At 33.0% G+C, this 24,151-nt stretch overlaps 1 protein-coding gene across 1 annotated transcript in view; it reads left to right on the forward strand.

The window, feature by feature from the left end:
- Nucleotides 1-24,151, forward strand: part of LOC135132966 (putative leucine-rich repeat-containing protein DDB_G0290503) — a 33,034-nt gene that overhangs the window by 2,339 nt on the left and 6,544 nt on the right. Inside the window, exons 3-5 of the mRNA XM_064061185.1 lie at nt 4,774-5,104; nt 8,783-9,128; nt 15,527-16,185. Coding sequence (XP_063917255.1) covers nt 4,774-5,104; nt 8,783-9,128; nt 15,527-16,185 — 1,336 coding nt within the window. The remainder of the gene's footprint in view (nt 1-4,773; nt 5,105-8,782; nt 9,129-15,526; nt 16,186-24,151) is intronic.

Below are 24,151 nucleotides of genomic sequence, written 5' to 3' on the forward strand. Positions count from 1 at the left end.
ATAATACCAAATTTAAAATTAATGCAAAATTCTAAACTTTAGGCTTCTTCTTGTGCTACAATTTAGCGAATCCCCTCATCTTCATTTACGAACCCATACGAAAAACACCATAGAAGTTAACATCAACTTTATACACACTAATTTTTAATAATGGTGCAATTCAACATTATACGGGTTTAATAAGTATTTTAGACAAGATTTCAAAAATACTAATCAGAAAAATTTTGAAATCACAATATAAATTCTAAACAAAATTTTACATTTACAGCCCGCGATTCTTGGTGTATAACACGCTCAAACTACACCAAAAAAAAAAGAGTTTTGGAAAATATTTGCCTAAAAATTCGCTAACAAACAGATATACGGAAACGTAAAATCGATATTTTCACTCCATAAACTGAAGAATGTTCAGAAAATAAGAAATGAAAGTTTAATAAAAATAACCCTGCTACACTACGTTGGGAAATTAAGAACATTCTAAAGTTAATTTAACCGAAATTTCAATAAACACTTCCCAATAAGCTCAAACATTGAAGACCACTGTTTTCAATTAAAATGAGTGTCTGAAACATTTTGCTGATTTAGTGAACTTCTTTTAGTTGTAGTTAAAGATGTCCCAAATACAAGAATGTTTTAAAACCAATTCTGAAATTTAAATGTTTCACAAAACAATAACAATAATTGCAGTGATGCCTGGAACGTAAAGATGGTCCGTAATGAGAAAAAAATCAAAACTGAATTTCATTTTTAAATAATTAATGTTGATAAAAGCCTATCAGATATTCCAAAATATGTATTTCAAACGAAAAAGACAGTTTTAAAGAATCAATATTTGACGAGATATTAACATTTGAGTTCTTGAATAAATATATTTATTAAGTCGTTAAGTAACAACTACTTCTCCCTTAACATTCATATTTTTATATCAATTTAGAATAAAAGAACTGAAGAAATAAGGCACAATACATTGAATAATAGACCAATACATAAAGCTTAATAGCAACATTATTTCTAACTAAAATAAACCACTTAAACTAATTTTCACACCGCACACGCCCTCAACAAAGTCAAAACCGCCAAAATTCCTTTGCGTAACACGAAAAATGAACAAAAAATAAAACATAAAATGCATAAAAAATTTAACAACAATCGCTCTGGTAATTTTAGAGATTTAGTGTCTAATAAAAATGGATGCAGACGCCAGACCCACAGACAGACGAAAACGGGAGACCACTTTTTTCGCACTCTCGGGGTCATGAAACGTCGAAAAAACATAAAAGTGGCCATTCGTCAGATGGACTCGATTACCATAGTTCCTTAGCTTACGCTCAGAAAGTAAAAATATATAGATAATAGCAGTAACAAAAAGGCCGAAGTCGCAGATTATGAGCATTACGCTATTATCAAATGTCCTTCCTTGAGCTCCGCTTATATTAATAGGTATAAATTTGAACTCCTGGGGGAAAACCCCAAGACAGATTCATAATACACCATTTTTCCTGTTCGTGGTCGAGAATTTTTGTTAAAACTGGTTGCTATTCCTTCTTTACGAACCCTTTATTAATTTTTGATGCCACATATGTTTCAGCTTATATGCACCATGAATGAAGCCATCTTCAGGCTTATGACACCGTATTGTAAGCCTGAAGATGATCTGAATCGTAGAAAAAAGGAAAAAGAATTATGCTTAACAAAAATGTCATCAAATTATTGGTAGGGATGATCACACACGTACTTATAAAATATGACAACAATCGGTCCCGTAATTTCGGAGATTATCTGCCTAATAAAAACCGACACAGACGACAGACAACAGACAGACAGACGGAAACAGCAGATTTATTGTTTAATATTGAAGGGTTCATGGTTGGATGGACCCTATTATAACAATAATTCCTTAGCTTACGCTCGGGTAGTAAAAAAATCTTGATTTATCCATATTAGGCCGACGAAGGGCAGCGTATTTTCTATAAAGCTTTTAAGTAATTGTCTCCCGCAACTGTATTTTTATTATCAATACTGTTCCTCGCTAAATAGTTGTCTAGAAAGCTATGCAATACATTTTCAAAATAATAATATTGGGATTACCACAGTTAAGTATTTGGACCTTATTTGACAATTATTTGATCCTAAATATAAAACTAATTAACAAGAACTACAACCACATGTTGGAGGGGCTATAACAAGAACAAGGAACGCGTTAGTGTTGCCAACATTTTTTTGCGTTGAACTTCAAAGTTTACTAGGTGACGATTTTCTGGATCATATGGCACCTTTTTTTTAATTTTATTTCTAAACGTTAGCTAAAATGACGCTAACCTAATGAGACTGCACGAATAAAATCACTACATTACTAGTCAAAGTCGCCTTTCTTACCTTCTTCGTTAAATATTTCTTATCTACTAGTGATTCAAAAAGAAAGCGATTAATGTTTACAGTGGAGTATTGTGATAGGGCTCATGGAACTTTAATCTTTTTTCGACGTTTCATGACCCCTAAACTAAAAAAAGTGGTGCCCTGTTTCCGTCTGTCTGTCGTCTGTATCGATTTTTATTAAAAAGATAATCTCCAAAACTACCGAAACGATTGCTATCAAATTTTATGAGTATATATAGGCATTGTCGAGGTATCGTGTAAATGGTAAAACTCTAACCAGGACAATAAGACAGACAAATAGACGGAAACGGGAGACATATTTTTGTGTACTCTAGGGTTATGAAACGTCGAAAAAACATAAATGTAACTAGTCGCCGGATGGACTCAACTACAGTGCAATGCAATGATGCGTTGGCGTCTTTTTTTAATTCTACGACAAAGTAAAAACATTCAATTTTAGTCTTAGATATAGGAAATAACATTTCGAAAACTACGTAATATTTTTTTTTTCCGTACGAATCTTTGTAGAACAGGGTATCACTTGAACGAAAGTGAATTCTCATATAAAATGAATACATTTTTTTGTTTGCTGTTTACTAATAACTAGAGCTGTGCGGTTCAAATTTATTTATCCCCACTATCCGTCCCATCAGGCCAGCAGTGCAGGCCGCTGCAGTCTTGCCTTCCTCGCTTCTCGCTTCTCATTGTGTATTATTTTACATAATTCACATCAATCGTTTTATTGTCAACGAGACCGACACTTGAACATTATTAAAATTATTATTCTTATTATTTCGTGGGTATGGATTTTAAAATCATCAACTGATTTTCAGTGAACATTATTTTTCGCGTAAATTTCTTCGCGATACGTAACATCGGCTGCGAGACACTGGTCTCCCGTAGTAGGGGTCGATTCGCAACGTTTAAATTTGGACCGCACAGCTCTACTAATAACGAATCAAATTTCAGTTCTTCAGTTTTAACTTACAATAATTTTCACAAACAGTCAGAATTTGGCAAATAATTAAGAGAGCAATTTTTTTAACGAACGCCATTTTAAAGTAAATTTAGGAAAAATATTTTACCAAATAAAATTTGTCTTAGAACATTATTACCTCTATACAGTTTGGTCAGAAAAAAAAAACAATTGAAAATGGTTGCTAAAATTAAACTGCAATTTTAAAGGTCCATATTCTAGAAAGAAGACATATTTTGAGGATACGTATTTTCAAGTATAAAACAGAACTTTGATTGCGGAAATCTGATACTCCATTTAATGTAAATTTTAACTTCCGCAATCAACATGTGTTCGATAATGTGTTTAGATGTATTTTAAAAATAATATTTTTATCTTAGGAAGTGTTCGATGATCATAAATAATTATTTTTAGATGCAGTCTGTTTAGAAGTTATTAACTGACGGTGTTAACTGCTGAACATAATAAAGAATAGTTTTTTTTATTTTGGGAGTATATTAAAACTTTTTTATCATCGAAGTCTTGATCCCTTTGGGATCGGTTACAGAGGAGGTCCAGAAAAATAAGTGTATGAAGGGATCAATGGTTTCAAATTTTTCAATAAAAGTCCGTTTATTTTACTGTCATTGTTTTAAAAACAAACCATATAAAATATTACATACCTAAATTTAAATTATTTATCGTTATAAGACATTAATAAATACCTAAATTTTTATTGAACGATATTTTTTTATCTTGTTATACTGTACTCTTCAAGCTAATAATAATAATTTTGATGTAGCAGAACAAAATTATAAACTTTTCCTTTGGAATGCGTACGTGTAAATTTGAAGTGAACATTTTTTACACAAGTAGCATGCACATTATGCTTTTTTTAGAACACATTATTATACACACAAACATCTGTTTATACCAGTTTTTTAAATTTTAACTAAAAAAATCATCAGGTATTCAGGTTTATTGACTTAGACCTAAACCAGTCATAATTTTTTATAGGTGATTACGATTATCAAACATGTTATTAAGGACACTGTTGTTAAAAGACAAAGAGCCAAAGAATTCTGCTTCGCATGTACAAAAGCCGAACAAAAACGACCCATTTGCAAGATTTATGAGTTGAGACAGGTTTCACCTATGTGTTGTCCAGCAAGTCAACTGGTTAAGGAAAAATCTTTTGATTCAACTCTGCCTTGCAATAGGTAGACCTTGTCAAAACGTCTCCTCACGTCTTCCCGACACAAATCTGTCCTGTAGGGGGTAAACGAACTTGTGTTTATTTATATATTCCTGAGCATTCGCATCTGGACTGCACACAAGATGCATTTTCATGATTTATTTGGGTTTATGGGGCGATAAAGAGGACCTTCCTCACAACCAATGGCTTGTGAAACGTCAATGTTATAAACATCACTTTTTTGTAGGAATGATGACATCCGTGACGCCATTCTTCAAGTGGTTAATGTTGTGCGGGCCACTGAAGACAAGTTGGAACGACATGAGTATCGGGAAAGGGTACTGGGGGAACAGCTGAAAAAGGGCCTGATTTCTATCGACAAAAGGGTCAAGCTTCTGGAACCTTTCAAGGGTACCATTAATCGTTTGGATCAGCGACTGGCTGCTGTTGAGACGATTTTAATGCAGAAAGATGAAAGGGAAAGAATCCAGCTTCAGAAAACATTCGATGCTGTAGAAGACATTCAAAAGAACTTGCCGATTATAGTGGATAAACTGAAAAGCGATATCATCGAAAAGGTATTATTTATTATTATTCATAAATAGATATTCAGAGTTTAAAGGGTAAGAGATAAATACAACGAAAAACATTTTTTTTTAATGAAAAAAATCACTTCACATCACGAAAAATACCTAATATAATTTCCATTGCAATGTCATATTTTGCATTTGTATTTTACGTAATTAAGTATAATTTTCACTTATCAGAATGCCACTTACAATAATAACATTAGTGATTCCACGCAAATTCCGCCGTACATACAAGAGGATAAATATTGCTGTTTTTTGTACCATGTGCGAGATACATTATTAACTCCACAGGATACTTGAGAGCATTAAATTAGCCATTAGTACAAGAACAGTGATATTTTGTTTTAAACAAAGACGTAATTGTAGAGAACTGGCTTAGCTAACTTTAAAAGTAGTTACCGTCAACAATCACGTTTACGTGTAAACTATCGTAACATGACCGCATTTAACGACATACATTTTTTTTTATTTAATGAGTAATAACTGTGGTTATAAACTCAAAATTAGTTCTGCTTGGTAACCTTCCAAGTTCATTTGTAATTTTTTGATAGTGAAACCTGTTAGTAATACAAGGGGGCTCTAAATAGGTTTGTCAGCTGGCGTCTTAGAATCACTGAATAGGAAAATCTGGCATTTTTTTATTTTCTTGAACTATATATTTTCACTTTCCACTTCTACATAACGAAAAAAAATATGTTCCCGTATGAAATTTAATGGAAAATTCCACTAGAAGTTATTAAAGAAGAAACCGCTTTTTATAAACAAATGTTACTATTTGATTTTAATACAGTGTGTCTTACTTCAAGTGGATTCACCCCTTTAATTCCGTATTTTGTTGGAAAGCCATTTTAATATTTTTAACAAGTAGATATGCTTTACATTTATTTTTGAAAATATTTGAACATAATTTCGCCTTTAGGACTCAAAAATATGAAAACATTTTATTAAGAGAGGTTGTTTTTCAAATTATGACGATTTTACACTGAGTTCAAAATTTATTTCCAGCTGAAATTTGGCAATCGTCAAAATGTCATTGTTTTCTAAAATTTTGTGAATTCAACACATGTAAGCACTGAAGTATTTAACATTTACAATTTGTTTTCAAGCTGCACTTGTTACTTGAAAAATAAAGTTTTGAACTCACAAAGCAATTTTTTTTTTATTCTGAACAACTTTTATAATGAAATTGCTTTATATTTCTAACGCAAAGCAAAATATGTACAGGTTATAACAATTCTAACGCGGCTTGTCAACAAATAATGAAATTAAAATGGCGGTGCCACGGTGAAAATCACAGTAGACCGGGGGTAAATGTATGGGACATCCTGTATAATGCCATTTTGGAAGAATATGGAATATGCATTCCCTGTGAATTATTAAAAATATTGTTTGAGAAAGTTTGATAAATTTATTTAGGGCTACAATTTAAAATTGTTTTCAAATATACAGGATGTTTCATTTGACAGTTATTTTCCATACAACTCCATAATTTTTAAAGATGGCGATTTGGAATTTTTCATAAACGGTTTTAGTTACCTGCTTTTTCTTGACAAACATGTAAAAAAAGTTCAAAGTGTTTTGCCTTATTTACATAGAATTATTGACTTTGCAAATCAAAATCAGAACACTATGTTTAGTCGTGGACACCTGTATACGTACTACTTAAAATACCGTACAACTTAGGTGTCAGATTGAGAGAGATAAAGAGAGAGGTGGGTGGGGCTAGTACCTGTTAAAATAAGACCGATTTTGGCAAAAGACGTATCCTCTAAGAAATGTAATTAAATTATTATCAGAAAAGACACTAGAGGCTCTAAAGCACTTTCAAATTCTTTCCAAACAGGAATACCTAGAACCTCAAGATTGTTTTAAATTTTTCAAAAAAATAACGGGGTCCCAAAATAAACTCAAAAACAGGTCAGGTCAGAATTTTCCATAGAACACCAAAGTCCCCCAAAATTGTTTTAAATAATTTACAAAAAAAATCTCCAAGGGGTCCCAAAATAATACACCATGGATATCTAAGAGCCTCCCAAATTAAAAAAAAAAAAACACTGCGGCACTCAAGACTTTTTCAAGTTCATCCAGGTTCCTTTAAATGTATTCGAAAATAAAACACCAGGGGACCTAAAATTAACTGCGAACATTTTAAACGTAGGGTTTTGAAAATTTTGACAATTTTTGATACGTCAAAGATTTTTAACTTCTTACTCGAGTTTTGCTGATTTGTACCTTCGGTTTATATCAAGCAAACATTGTTGTCAAATAGAATTTTATCAAATTATTACAAAAACAATACAACCATATTTTTGTACATTGTAACTGAGATGGTAATTAAATATAGTCATGTGCGAGAGAAATATTAACTAAAAGTTTTATTACTAGTTATTGTGTAATGAATGTGTTGTTTAATTGTTAAATGTAGTAAAAGAACTAATTTTAAAATCATTATAACTTCACCAAAATGTGAGAAAAAACATTTTTTACGTACTATTTTTCCCAGACTCACCAGTTGATTGTTAAGAGCGTAACGGAAAGTTAATCCGTCATTTCCAGACACCCAGTATAATGGATTTTCATAAACCGTTAAATTGCTATTACTATACTATGACATACACTATTTGCATATTTATTTTCATTGCCAGTTGTTAAAAAAATAAAATATAGTGTAAGTGTTTTATTTCAATCAACTTTAATTTTTTTGTTTTCATAAATTATATTATACAATTACTATGTAATGGTCTATCAAAATCCGTGAAAAAGTATACACTCCAAAAAAATATATAGATTTGTGGCATGATGCCGACCTCATGTTTGCGTTATATTTGCGATGTACAAAATTAAACCTTCCCCCTTCAAGCTAAAAACAATGGCGTTTACAGAATTTCAATATCTTTGTATAATTTTAACTGGAACAAACAGTATATCGATAAATTTAAATAATTCTATCCAAATTTAAATCATCCAATATCCAATGATGGGAACTATTAAAATTTTAATTTTAAAAACCACCTTACGTCCATTGTTCCAGGCCGGTAGTGATCTTATGGATAAACTGATTCCATTATTAAAAAGAAGAAAAATTTAAAATGCTGCTCATTTACTACAATTTGTAATACATACACAAATCGGATTTTATAAATTTAGACAAATTAGCCTCCGATATTTTTCGCGTTCCGATTTTTTAGAAAATTGTAGACTCCGGTATTAAATTCTGCCTGCTATTTTCATAGCTAAAATGATTAAAATTAATACAAATTAATAAAATATGTATATAGATAACTTTGTACAATTTAGCCTTCAAATTGGTCTTTTTCTTGTGATATTAATGATATTGCAACATGTTAGAAAATTACCATAAAATTGATAATAATATTTATGTTTTCCTGTAACAACCATAACGACGGAAAATTAAAAAGTTGTATTGCTTTCCAAATTTGGGTGAAAATAGTAAGCATAGTTTATAATTGAAATTACAACTATATATCGTGAAATTTAGACTCGCTTAAGTAGTAACACGAACACCGAACACTACATAAGTATTTAAAACTATTTATACTCTTCCAACTGGTTTATGTTCTTTAAAATGTAAATCACATTCACTGACTAAAGCTGGCTATGGGTTTATCATGACAAACCTACTAAGTACTCCTAATATTTTTCCAGCTTTCTGATTTAAAACCTGCCACACCACCACCGCCACCACCGTCCATCACAAAAGAAGATTTGGAAAAAGTCCAAAAAGACCTTGCTTCGAAAATCGAGAAAGTAACAGAAACGATAAAGTCCATGGAACAAGATCTCAACCACATGAAAGATGAAAATAACAACATACGCGAACTCAATAATAAATCATCCGAAAATCTCGACAAAGTCAAACGTCAGTTAAGCTCAAGCGAACAACTGTTAGAGAAATACGAAAACAAACTCGCCGAATATAATAACAGAATACCGCCAGTAATTCCCGACAACTACAAAGATCAAAAGGACTGGCATCCGAGCTTCCTCCAAGGTATGTGGTTAAATGAGTACTCTCTACATTGCAGTAGGTACATGTTAACTAATCACCAATTATTTGGTTCGCCGAGATGACGGGGCATTTTCAGGTGGGTATTGTAAGAATGCTGTGATGGAAGCCTTCACATTGCATGTAAAAGTTTTCAAACGCATTTTTTTCTATCAAGCAGTCCATCGAAACGAAATTGTTGAACAAAATTCTTTTAATCGACTGAAAAAATTTGTCGACTTACTAACAAACAAGGATAATGCAAAAATATATTCGCTTGTTTGTTTTGATAGTGGTGTCAATGTGACAATTATTTGTTGGTTTATAATGCATTTGCTAATAAACTCCCTCAAGAGATATAATAAACTTTACTTAACGGATGCAACGAACATGGATTTATCACTGTACTGATGATGGACATGGTACTTTAATTAGTACGGCAAGCATTTTAAGACTAACTCTCCTTCTGTCTAGTTGTATGTAGATTATTTAAAACTGCGTAAAAAATAGGTCACCTTCCGTCCTTATAGTACTTTAATAATAATAGATTTATTTCTACAGAACATAGCAGTCAGTTATAATTAAAAGTAGATACTAAAAATTAAAAAAAAAATTAACTGATTACGAATACATAACAAAAAGAACTAACCAAGTGTGCTAGTCAATAAATCATATGTTTTGAAATAAATTTAAGTAAATCGTAATGAATGATTACTGACTCAGTTCAAGTTGCACTTTAAGCACTATTGGCGACCTAATTAGTAAGGTACGACAACATAACATATTTCTAGCACTTAATCTAGAAACTAAAAATACAGTTTCTCTCATCAAGTCTGTTTGGTTAGTAATCACACCGAATAAAAGAACCCATGACATACGTTAAAATCTAAAAGACTCCTTTGATCTCATTCCAGTACTATGTATGATATATAAATAAGACCATTGCCACATACAGAAAATAATATACATGAAAGCATTAATGTTAGAAGACTCACAACAGTTGCTATAAATAGACTCAAACATATTACACAAACCTCATTTGACATACACCTGTTAAAACTTTTATGACTTAAGCGGCTTAAGCCAAAGCACCCTTATAAGTCAAACTGGTTACTGTAAGCTTTGTGGACCCGAACCGCAAGATTATTACTGTCCACTGTTGGCATAATGTAGCTGTGAATTGAGTTAAGTAATACAATAGCCAGTTTGACTTATAAGCCGCTTAAGTCATAAAAGTTCAAGTGTATGTCAAATGAGGTTACTTTATATTTTAGTAGTTCCATCGACTGAATAATTGTATACTACCTATGTTGGTCTGATTTTCTCGAATAGCTAAAGCTATTTCATGTTTAAAATTAATCAATTTTTGGCTCCAAGCAACTAATAAATTCAGGTTGGTTTCTACTCTCTTCGAGAGACTTTGGGGCCAATTTCAACGCAAATATACGTGCTGGTTGCGTCCACAATTAATTTTCCTCTGCAGTTTGTATTTTAGCGGGTACTGCCCTTAATTCATTCGAACTTTCTAGTGAAAGTGATGGTCAACATGAAGAGAAGATTACCAAGACAGCAGACAGCTAAGGTATCGTTATTGCGTTCTCACTGCAGTAATGGCAATTTTGAACTTGAAAATGCACGATAACTGTTGACGCAGATCGGTGCCGCAAAGTGGTGAGTTACGTTAGCACAAGTGGCTAACTTAGTTGACAAAACAAGTTACGAATATTGGGCAAAAAGTAGTTTTTTCACTAGTAGCCATGAAGCATGCAAATGTCGACTCATTTAGAGGTAGCAAATTCAACTTTTGCGACCACCGGTTCAAAAAGAAAAATTGAGGTTATGTACGCAATGTTTGATGTGATTATTTCTTAAAAAATGAGCAAATGTGTGCTACAAACATTACTTGAGTATACGCATGGTAGTTGGTAGACGGTAGAAGATAAAATGATTAACTCAGCGACAAGTATAAACGGTTTTCTTTGTGTTGAAGATTTAGATTAAGTTTGATTAGAAATCAAAACAAAATCATGTTGCGTCAAAAAATTGAACGTTTATTTTTTCAGTTTATTGTCTTATGGTTTCTGCTAGTGAAAAAAGTAGTATATTAACCACGGTTGCAAAGCCACTTCTAGACCTCGCGCTTCAGAGCCCTCGACGCTGCGCGTCTCGGGTTCTAATTTGCGCTCGGTCTAGAATGCTTGGCCTTGCAACCTTGGCTAATAATATACTATTTTGAAAAGACAATAATATTAGCTATATCGTTAACATGCAACAGAAAAAGTAGGGGCCCCAGGATGGATCCTTGTAGCATATTTCGATGGAGGCGTTAAAACAAAAATTGTTCAGCTGAAAAGATGTAATGAAATTAAAGATTTTGAAATTGATATTAAATTGATGAAATGCTATTTTAAATTCTGTGTAAATGAAATCAGATACATGCTCAGGGAAACACAAAAGATTTGTGAGAGTGGATGTGTTTTCAACATACCGCACCATGCTAAACTAAAATGGTGTGGTAAAACTTTTAATATAACATACACAAATGCGTACATAAAATATGAATTCGATGAATTAAGAAAAATACTTAGTAGACAGTAAATATCAATATGTTACTTCTAAACCAGAGGGGCGCACAAGAAAAAGTGATTCAAAAGTACCAAAATAACGTAAGAAATATATCAAAAATCTCTATTTTCCCAAATTTTTTGCCAAATCCGGAAAGATCTCTAACACACCACCAAAAATTGGACACAAGAAGAAAATCACTAAAAATCACCGTACAAATTTCTATAAAATTTTTCTCGCGCTTCAGAGCCCTCGACGCTGCGCGTCTCGGGTTCTAATTTGCGCTCGGTCTAAAATGCTTGGCTCTGCAACCTGGGATAATAATATACTATTTGACACCCCAAAAATGTGTTACAAAACCGTAACACCAGAGATTGAGCAAATGAAAAATCGCTTAAATTACCTAAAAAACCAAAAAAACTGGGTTTTTACTTCTGGACCAAGGTGATTGGGAAGAAAAAAAGTGCTGGACCCTATTCAATTCCAATTACTTGATAAAATCCAAAAAGGCTGTTTATTTAAGTACATAAAGAAGTCACTAAAAATTGAAATAAAAATTGGTCCAAGGTTATTAAGACAGAACTTCCCTCGTCCCTGAAGTACAGTTCAACAAATGCCGCTTCTTTGAAAAATTATAAAATTTGATTTTGCGAACTTTTATTTGTGCAACCTCTATATTAAAAATATATAGGCAATACCAGTGTAAGCAACAGTGTAAGAAATTAAATGACACCTTATATATTTTTTGATATCTTATAAATATGTTTTGAAACCCTATGTATTTTTACTTACCAATAGTCAGCTAAGGAAGTATTGTAATCGAATCCATCGGGCGACTGGCTACTTTTATATTTTCACGACGTTTAATCACCCTTGGAGTACGAAAAAAGAGGTTTCCCATTTCCGTCGATCTATCTGTCGTCAATTTTTATTAGACAGATAATCTTCGAAACTACCAGATCGATTGTTGCCAAATTTACATAAATTATATATGTGTAAGGAATATCGTGTAGATGGTAAAACACTAACCAAAATTTGTCTAATCATCCCTACTAACAATGAGATGACGTCATTTCCAAAATTTAGTAAAAATGTCATTTAAATTTTATCAAATAAGTTTCTCTTGACTTGTGGTCTATGTATCCGTGTTGACTTTTTAAATCCCCTTGATAAACAACATTTTTGGCGCTCATCTCCACCCCCCCCCCCTTTAAAACGTCATTTTACAATTTTGCTGAATAAAAATTGTTACTTTTTCTGGAATAATATACTCTTGTATGTGTGACCTATATATCCGTTTTGACTGTCTACACCAAGCATCCAGATTTTTGGGGAAAATCAAAATTGAAAAACTTTGAATTTGCAAAACCGAACACTGTGGAATCTTTAACATTTTAAGGTTATTGGAAGCATGGTAAATCTTTAATTAAAATGTGTCTGTTTATGCCCTCTCCCCCAATCAATTACGTCATCTCACAATTTTGTCGAATACATTTTCTTCAATTTTATGAGTGTTTACGCTAAACATAGTTTAAAAAAAAAACAGTGCTTAATTAATTTATAAGGCCTTTCCCCTGCGCTGAGGAGACAAAATAAATCAAATTTCGTTTTCTTTTGACTCAAATTCCACCATTGACGCATGTAATCTAACGTGCTAACAGTCTAAATATTTTGAAGTGTAATCATAAACAGTCAAAGTTAAGTTTACTAAGAAACTGAGAATGCATGTTTTCCCTTTGGTTATTTGCTTTAAATATATTCCAAATACCGCAAAATTAAATTTTATATTTTTCTAAAGAAGCAGGATTTATTGGACTATACTTCAAACGTTCTTTTAGAGGTTGTTTTTCTGAATTCAGTGTGTCATACTTTAATCACCCATACTCCACCGCAGCTTTTGAATCGACCGCATTATGTTACGAAAACACGCTCTGTTAACTTGTTTATATTTGGTCTGGCGCGGGGTGTAGTTCGCGTCACGTTGAGAAAGGGGCACTCGATTAAAAACTGCTTCAAAAATATGAATGCATTGATAAAGAATAAAGCTATGCTTATGTGACTAGTGAGTTTTCCCACTTGAAAATGTTCCGATCAACATTTCATGAAGTACATGTATGTCAATTACGACACGTGCAGTGTAATACTAATAATTAAACAATGGGACGTACCTTCTCGATTCGATCGTTAAAAGAGATGTAGATAATACCAGTCACATTTTAAGAGAAAAAAGCCCCACCGAACACACAACCTTTGCATTACAAGTCAGCCGTGACGCTATGGAGACGTGGTTCCCTTTACGCTTATACTAGTATAAAAGGTTCTTATATAATTTAGATTTTTTTTTTGAGGAAATTTAGAAGCCCAGGGTAAAAACTCAAGGCGAATTCATAAACTACAAGTACAGGACTATGTTACTTTATAACATTGAAATAGCGATCACAACAAAAAAAATGTTGGTGGGAATGATGCACGGTATAGATAGGGAAGTAGCCATTTGTCAGAGGGACCCTATTACAAAACGTCCTTAGCTTACTTTCGAGAAGTAAAAAACCTAAAAATGCCATGTTTTCGACATCCTAAAACAAAAAATTGTTCAGTATTATGAATTCTAAACATACTTATATGTATTTTATTTGAAGAGAACTGAGCTATTGAAATAGTTTTCTAACATACCTGACGAAAAACCAGAAAACTGTCCTATTTATGGTGATGAAGATTAGTTGACAGTCGCAAAAATTTCAATTCATTTGAAACACCACCAAATCCCATATCAGTGTTATTTACTGAAAGATTTCCATTTAATAAATTGCGGCTTAAAAATATTACTTGTATGATTAGAAGTGTAAACATAAATCGAAAAAGACAAAATTTGTTTACTCTTAATTTTGTATTTGGGTATGCAATAAGTGGTATAAAATTATATAGTCGAAAACAGAAACTACTACGTATTTAGTACCACTGAAGAATATCTTAAATTAAAATAAGATATTTTATATCTGGACCTCCACAAATTGCGTACCGGAAAAAAACTCAGCGGCAGTAGGATATGAACCCAAGTGTTTCCGCTTGCCGGGCGTGTATTCTACCACCTAAACTATGCGGACTGCTGATCTTTCCTAGCTAAACCAACGTTATTATTGTGTCGCCACAGTATTCTCCCGCGCCTCCAGCGACTCCACGGTCGTGCTGGAGTACGAAGGAGATGAGGGAGATGCTGACCGCGAAACACAGCGAGTCCAGGGTGGCGGCCGAAGGATGTTGTGCGCATATCGCCTATTGCCTGTCGGTGGTCACCAATGTTGGGTTAAATGCGTTGAGACGTGCTGGGCGAGTATTCTACCATTTAAACTAGCGGACTGCTTATTTCTCCTTGCTTACCAAAAGTTTTATTGTGCCGCAACAATAGCTATTTAAATTTGTCAAGTGTAAGGAATAACACTGGCCATTGTTCGCAGCGAGCATCAGCGATTGAACAGTTTAAAATAAACATGGAGGATGAAAATCGTCTACAGCAGCTGAAAGCTACATAAAGAGTTAGTCATAAATAAATTAGAAATATTAATTAAATAATTTTTGCAATTATAGCGACGATATTCACAGTTTTAGACAAAATCATAATACTGAGCGTCACAGTAACGTAGGTATCTGCATATTTCCTAAAATGGTTAGTTTAACCACTTTTTGATTAAAAATAATTAACAACAAAACATCATCTACTCTCCCTTATAGATTTATTGTTTCCAACAGATCAGTAAAACTGCAATTAACTTAGCACTCATTTGCCAAAAAACATTCACCACAAGCATTAAGCACCCCTGCTTAAAAACCTCTATTTTCAGCGCTCGAAATCCAGAAGAACAACGTCGAACAGGTCCTCTCCGACGTGAAAGCCATCACCACCAAAGTGAACCGTCTTCCCGACAAAACCGACCTCGAGACCCTCCAAAACGCCACGCTCGGCTCCGTCCAAACCCTCAAAGACCCCCAGAGCCTCAGCCAGATCAGCGACGACATCGCCGCCAAACACCGCAACGTCACGAAATCCATCGACGCGATCGCCGCCAATGTCGACTCCCTCACGCAGAAGTTCGCCGCCAGCTCGCAAAACATCCGCGCCGAAATCGAGAACCTGGGCAAGGTGGAGCAGGTGATGGTGCAAACGGCCGATAGCGTGTTGGACACGAAGCGCCGCGTCGAGTACGGCGTGCACCAGATCATCGCCGAGATGCAACAGTTGATCAAGGCGAGCTCGAAGGACGTGAACGCGGCCATCAGCGAGCGCTTCGACACCTTCGAGATGTCGGTGTTGGACGAAGAGACCGGCGCGTTGGCCAATCTGACGGCGAAGATTGGCCAGGAGATCGACCAGGTTTGGAGGCAGATCGGGATCATGCACCAGCAGATGAGCGCCAGCACGGATACGCTCAACAGGCTGCAGAATCAGACGGATCAGTACGTGAGTGGCTCGCTCAACGTCATGGACAATATGAAGGGAAAAGTAAGAGTTTTTTCTTGTTACGGATCTTTTTCTTACTATTTGTTAAATGATGCGTTTGCCAAATAGTACGAGGGTTATCAAGGAAGTCAATTTTACCTGGGTATATTTTTTATAGATACAAATATAAGTGTGTTCTGTGATGATTTTAGCAACAAATATAATTACACCAATGGAACCAAAAACAATTAAACAAAAAAAAAAATGCGTTGTCAAAATTAAGCTTTCCTTTTGTTTTTTAATGATGAAAGAATTGATTTCCATCTCCAGCAAGTAAACCTCACGAGTTGTAACTCATTTTTTCCGAAAGTATGAAAATTCGATTCCAAAGGGCGAAAAAAAAACTAGTTGAACTGCTACTTTCGTCTTAAAGAAGAAAAGGATAGAAAAAACCCTTGCCAACAGGATTGGTTTTGCTGCTACGAAAATCGCATGTTTGATCCAAATTAATAACATTTTGTGGTAAATAGACAAAGACGTCAAGATAAACACTCAACGTAAATTTCTTATTAGTATCACAGTAAGTGTCTGTGTTAACTAAAGTATAAAACATAAATAAAAATAATCAATAATTTCGACTAAACTAGAGTCCAGAGAGATAGTGAACCTTTAGTTTTCGTTTATTGGAAGCTACCAAGAAACCGTTCCGGACTGTGGTAATGATAACCTACAGTCCTGCTCACCTCCTCTCCGATTGCTTGTTTGAAAGGAACAAAGGTTCTATGAATCAGATGTGCATGAACACATTTACAGTTATAATGGTCAAGGATGTCCGATTCGCAAAACTTTGATCCTTTATATTATATTATAATCCCGTGCAGCATATTCTTAGAGGTTCCCACTAAGCAATTAAACTCAATGTTCACTATTTGGCGAACTCTACTTTAAACAAACGTAGATATTCCGGAAGTGTAAAACCGTAGGAAAAGCGACACTTCATTATGGTCCCAAGTAGTTTTTTCGGTCTCTGGAATCGAACTGTCATACTTTCAGGAAAAACTGTTTTCTTTCTTAGCAGAGAAAAAGAGCTATCTTAAACTTTATCCGCAAAACGAATTTGTAACTTGGAAACTATTCATACGCTAGCTGCAAAATTAAAATTTTAAATGCGTGGAATTGAACGATGTTAACCAAAAACGTACTAAGCGCCAAATCGCAAAAAATGAGTTAAACATCGTAACAGTCAGAATTTAATGTCAAAAACTAATTTGTAAAAATCCTTTATTTGTCTTAATTATTTTTATACCAAAATTTGAGGTAGAACTATGCGCCTTTAATAAATCTGGGATTATGTTTTAATCAAAAACTACAAACTTAGTGTTTTATAACCGTCAATTTTGGCTTTATAATGAGGGTATTTACTGCAGTAAAACAAGGAAAGTACACTATTTTATTTGGAAAAAAAAAATAGGTCGTGGCGCACAAAAGGTGGGATCTTGTCTTAAGAGCTTAATACCTACTGAAAATTTTACCAAAAAGGATATAACAGAACTGACTCTGTGGTCTGACTCTTGTGGGCGTCAAAATAGTAATATAAAAACTGTATTCACGCTAAAATCAATTTTATAGCAACATTCTACTTAACAAACGATTTATTTGAAATTTTTTGTTTCGGAAAATAGTTTTTTTCCAAATGACAAAGATTTTGGAGTCATTAAGTAGGTATATGTATACGCCACAAGATTACGCCAATATTATGTAAATTGTAGAAAGAAAAATCCACTTATTGTTTAGTTTATGAAGAAAGAGTCTAGTGTCACAAATAGAAGGCATACATGAACAAAAAATTAGACGCTTGAAAACAAGAGTGATTAAACTTACTAAAGATAAACCGTTTTCTATTTTTATGACAAATAATCAGGAAAATCTACAATGAAGTTTTGATGCATAAAAGGAAAAGACTTCTAAAAATTTTGGAAAATTGTCTACATTATGGCCCAATGGAAAAGCAATATCGCGTAAAAAGTTGGCAGATTTAAAAATATGATGTCCTTTTATTCCCGAGGATGCAAAACTCTTTTACAAAAACTTACGGGGCATAAACTGTGAATTTGATATGGAGGGTTTTTCAGATGATATCGATTTCGAATTAGGGGAAACAAATTTAACTTAATCATTTTTGTTTTTGTTTCATGGCATATGTTCCTTTTTGTAGTGCCTTTTTACGGAATAAGAAATTTAATATTATGGTTTTCTCAAAAAAGAACTAAGCGCCAAAATGCTTCCTTAAAACTGTAAAGGACTGGGATGCCATTAACAAAATAGACTACATTCATAAAGTCATGTATTCTTAAGGCAAAAATTTTATTCCGACATTAATACAAATTTTTAGTTTTTAATGAAAGTTTACTCTAGTATTACTCGAATTGCAATTTTGTCGCTTAGTACGTTTTTGGTTAACGTGGTCCAATTGTAATCCAAATAAATAGTTGACATGTGAAAGTCATCGTTTACATATATTCATAGAAAAAATAATTAATAGAGTTTAGAAAGTATTTTCATCGCCCCCTAAAACATAATCTATTGGTTTTATACGAGAGACATACATACAGGGTGAATTTTTTCCGTAAATATTTATGAGTAAAAATCAGACTAATTTTTAAACACCTTTCGTTATACAGTTATGAAAGCAAATTTTACATTATTTTTGTTACAATGTAACACCACTCAGAAAACTTATTGTGACAAAGTAAATTGCCAGTCCTTTGAGCATATGTTATAAAAAAAAAATTTATTTGTTGTTGACCACTTGGTTTTAATTAATTAAAAGTGGAGTTAACCATTTTTTGTGTTCGTAGACTAAATTTGACAGCTTAGGAACTGCACGGGCACTTCACTGAATTTAGCAGAAAATACACCTTTCAATGTTTTTTTTATCACACTGACATTGAATCTCAGAAACTATAAATACTAAATCGCCCAGCAGCGTATCAGGCGTATGGAAAGTCCAACGGAATCTCCTGCGGTTTCAAGACACGTGTTGGCTAATCAATGGCAACGCTAGATTCATTCTCCATGCGCTTCGATTATTGCATCTGTTCAACGATTCTAGTCTAGATAGTCAAGGTACTTAAATGTGAAAGTCTGAAAAATGCAAAATTTTACATAACTGCAATAACTGATTTTCGAGATTTGAACCAGTTCCATATTTTTTGTCATAAAATATTGTTGCGACGATCGGTAATTAAAGTCGGCCTGGGTAAAACTCAATAATTTATTTCTCAGTAGTACAAATTTACACGACTGCATGTTCATTAATCGATTGGAATGTATTTGACTAGTCTCTAATTCGTTCATTGACTGAATGCCTGTTTCCGACGGTGGTCCCTATTTAAACCGCCATGCGTTATTCTGGAAAGTCGCGGTCGCCGCTTTTAAAGTTGTTCTGGAGTCCGCCATCGAGACTTCCGGCATACCGCTTCCAGGCTTTTCTCTATTTGAACACCGCCGTCACCGATGATGGGTTACCGATCATTGCTGTATATACTAGAAAACCATAGGCGTCGTACCGCGGCGGCGTACGGGTTTACTTCGAAACAACATTATATATAGGGAGTCACGTAGCGAGTGTTCTTTGATGTATCATTGGCAATTAGTTATTAGAGGTAGAGAAAAAACGTTAAAAACAAGTTTTACGGTTCCTTGAGTAGCATACAGTAAACCAATTTTCAATTATACAGAGTTTTCCGTTTTTGAGGAGTCATACACAATGTATATTTTTGCGTATCTTAATTGGCCTGTTCTTAGGCTATATATAACCATAGTTCATTTTTGAAATTCCACTCATTAGATTGCATAATTAACATTATGAAAATTGTATGAAATAATATACTCCTGTATTTGTGGTTTACGAATCTATCTTGATTTTGTTTATTATTATTATATTTATTTATTTTGATTAATCCGCCTTGTTCTTTGTTAACATAACACGCAATCGAGCTACAGCAAGCTTGGCGCGCTGGTAATATTTTTGCCTTACGACCCAGGAATCGACCAATGGACACTCGCGGACGGCAGATTTTTTTTTTTATTAAATAAAGTAAATGTCATAAAATTAATCACTCTCTAATTTTTTAATGATCAAATTAAGAACGAGTCGGGCCATTTTCTCAAAAAATAAGAATACACACGTTTTTATGTAATAATTATAAAATAAGAATTATCTAATAATACTTATTCAGAACATTTTGTTTGATTGTGACTTAATTAATAATTTTAGTCCTCTGTTTTGAGGCGACAAGCTTATTCAAATCAAACAAATTTCTACGTAACATTTTTCCGATGTATAAACCTAAATACTTGAAGTTAGTAAGCGTGCTCTTATTGCTGAGAGGACATTTGTTCCCGCAAACAGAGAAAAATCTGATTTTATCATTTTTAAAAGAAGCGGAATTTGCTGGACTTAGATCCACAAAAAAAATCGCAATAGGGTTATCATTAGTATGTGTGTTGTAATATTTTTTAGAAGGATAAATAGAAGTACAGTGTTCATAAAGAAATTTTAAAATATTACAGTTTTTAAATATCGATATTTCAGTTTTTTCAAAGAAAAAAATTTGTTTATAAACACTACATTAAACCTACTTTTATTTATGCCATAGTAACTTACGTACCTTATCTTTCCACAAATGTTGTAAGACAGATTTTAAATATAACTCTATTGTGATTTTTTTTACAAATTCTTGCATTGTTCAAAGTTTTCAAGAAAATTAGAATAAAGTGACAACGTCGCATCGGAACTGAAAAAATAAATTATGGTTATAAAACCTTGCAAGAAGTTAATGAGAATATGGAAAAACTCTAAGGTATTCCATTTAAAAATACTAAATTGTGGGTTATGCTTTCAAAAACAGAACACCTGTATAGTTAATAATTTTTGTGTATGCCACCCGAGGAACCATACAACTCTGGCCTATACCTTTTTTCTATTTTCAATAATTATGCGTGCTTAGGGACTCAGCCTGTATATATACCTATCTTTTTTAATCAAACTGAAAGATTTACTAAAATTTCTTCGCACGATCGTTTAATCAAGTTATTCTACACATTTCAAACGACATTTACTCAATAAAATTTTGAAATGACCTATTCAATTTTTTTAAGGAAAGAATTAAATACAATTTTGTTAATTTTATTTAATTCTTTAATTAATTACTAACTGTAGTAATTGGACGTTATTAATTGTTTCACTAAAATTTTAAAGTCCATTACATTTTTGATAAACATAAATTCTGATTCTGCTAGCTTTATTTTTATTTTGTTAAAATAACATAGAGGCATACTCTATTATTTTTAAATTTATTTTTATTAGACTGAGTTAATATTTTTGGGACAACCTCATCAACATTTTGAAGGTGATTTAGCTGATGTTCTATGTATTATTAACTATAGTAAGCTTAATATCTTTTCAAGATATATGCACAAGGGGTCTGCTACATAGGTTCTACGTCTACTTACAAAATTTCTGTTTACAAATTTTACTTTATTTAGGATAAGCCGTCCTCGTACGGTTAAAAACATATATCCCTGTACACAGAAGCACGTCAATAAATATTTTGTGGACACGAACAGAAAAATTTGATTAACAGCTTATAATATCCTATATATAGCCTTCACGTCTGTCGCGCATTCGTTTAACGGAAAATAGCCGAACTAATTGAAAATGCCACAATTTTTACTGCACTGATACAAAAACCCAAATTTAGTCTTCGATTCTTTGTTTAGAGTTGTTGTGGAAAAGAAAAAAGAGAATCTCATAAAAAAAAGTCTGAAAGAACTTAAATTTCTGATTTACCCTCGTAATTTGACTGAAGATATCGAATTATCCTTAAAAATAAATCAGCGATATAAAAATAGGTCGGTGAACTCGTGTTGACGCATAAATATTAATGTTTTGGCAATAAAACAAAACGAATACAATCTGATCGAAACTGTCATTTGAAACGTGATAAGGCGAACGGGAGGGTACGCCGACGCAGACAGAGATAAAAAATGTTTCGTAAAAATCTATGACAACAAAAGAAGGTTTTTTGTTGGATACTGATTTAGCTTCGCATGTGAAGCGCAAGTAATGTGAGTAGTGGTTGAACAGTAATGAATCTGCTTAGTCCGTTCTGTATTTAATTAATAATAATAATAATAGCAACAAGGACACCTTGCCGTACTGTATCAAAAAGGGTTCAAAGTCGTTCTCGAAAAACTTTTGATACCCTAGTCGGTTTTTGTTTTTTGAGAATGGGTCCGAAAATTACCAACGACTTCTGACGCTACATGATAGTATTGATAGTACCGCAGATCTGGAAAGCAAACATGCTTCGCTAGGATTTTTGCTGCTTGAATTAGGTACTGTTAAAAAATTCGGGGTATCAGAAATTTTCAACACAGTAGATAGTTTATTAAATAAAATGTGTCAAATTAATATTATAAACTACACTGTATAGTACTTAATTCAGTAATGTGCCAAATTAATATTATAAACTACACTGTATAGTATTTAATTCAGTAATGATGAAACAAATCTGGAAACCTTATACAGTTTTAGAAGCGTAGAACCTATTCTTCATTATATGCTAAAAGGTATTTTTCAAAAGTTATAATTTACACATTTGGTTCGTACTAATGTCGCAAAACCTTTTAATAGAGCGTCAATGGTAGGAACAATTTTATTTGTAATATGGAGAAACCTCAAAAATGTGCTTATGCAGATTTTCCTTTTGAAAAAATTCAAAATAATGAATTATTATTAGTTTGGTAATAATGATTAGTTAGGAGTATAACTTATGGTGTAGTAAATATTGAGTTTCTTGGATATTCATACGAAGTATGAATTGTTGCTTGTTATATACCGCCTGTCTGGAAAATGGCGGATTAACTCTTCAGTACGTTATATACGGGGATTTCGGGAGTCCCAAAAAAATAATAAAAAAATTCTTTATGATGTACATTACGAAAAAAACGTAATTTTATAAAAGTAAAATTGGCAACACTGCACACCAGGGGCGGCTGGTCAGGGGCGGCAGGGTCGGCCACGTCGTACCAGTCATTTTAAAATACTTAGTACGCGTTGAAATTAGAAAATAAAAAAAGAAATAAAGTTTGAATGTACGTTAGGATAGAACATATATATTAAAAAATATATTTTATTATATTGTAGGTACAAAATAAAGCATTTGTTGCTAATTTTAAATGCTGATAAACACGCGTTTGCCGGCGAGATTTCGGCACGCCGTATCCAGGAAAGCATAATGCTCGATGTTTCGACTTCGTAGCAGCTTACGGTTTCATCGTTCTCTTTGTCTACTACACTGTAGTAGCCAAAGACCTGGCGGAACGTATGTTGTGCCAGGTCCGGCGAGATCCTCCTTCGCTGTACCCAGCAATGCGAATTTAGTTTTTAAAACGCTTAATATTTAAGATAGCTAACAAAATTACAAAACAATAACGGCTTCGATGTTCTTCAGTGCATACTATTTTTTTTTTTTTTTTTTAATAATAATTGTTGATTTAAAACATTTTCCTGTGTATGAATAATAAACGAAAAAAATTACATTAAATTATCTAAAATTTTATTGTTCGTACATAACTTAGCTACAACATAAATGCGCTTTTTCTGTATTTTTAGCATCTAAGCGTTTTCAGATATTTCAAAAATGAATTTAAAGTTTTAAATCATTTTAATTTTAATTCAATAATTATTCAATTAATTTATTTGACAATTTGCCATATACTTAAAAAAAAATTAAATGTAAATGAAGATAGTTAACAGTTGGTACTTTTATTATTACTTTTTTTATATTTTTTAACTGCACGTCATTATTTAATTATTATTATTTAATTGTGGATGTCCAGGGTCGGCAAGCCGTATAGCCGCCGGTCGACGCGGAACCCAGTAAAAATAATTTTTTCGGTGGTTCTCAATCACTGATAAAGCAGAACAAGTAGAATTAAGGATTAATAGTATTTGGAATCA

The sequence above is a fragment of the Zophobas morio genome, unplaced genomic scaffold, assembly GCF_036711695.1.
Source record: "Zophobas morio isolate AGI-343-1 ecotype UQ-CSIRO unplaced genomic scaffold, CSIRO_AGI_Zmor_V1 ptg000021l, whole genome shotgun sequence".
In the NCBI taxonomy this organism is placed as follows: domain Eukaryota; kingdom Metazoa; phylum Arthropoda; class Insecta; order Coleoptera; family Tenebrionidae; genus Zophobas; species Zophobas morio.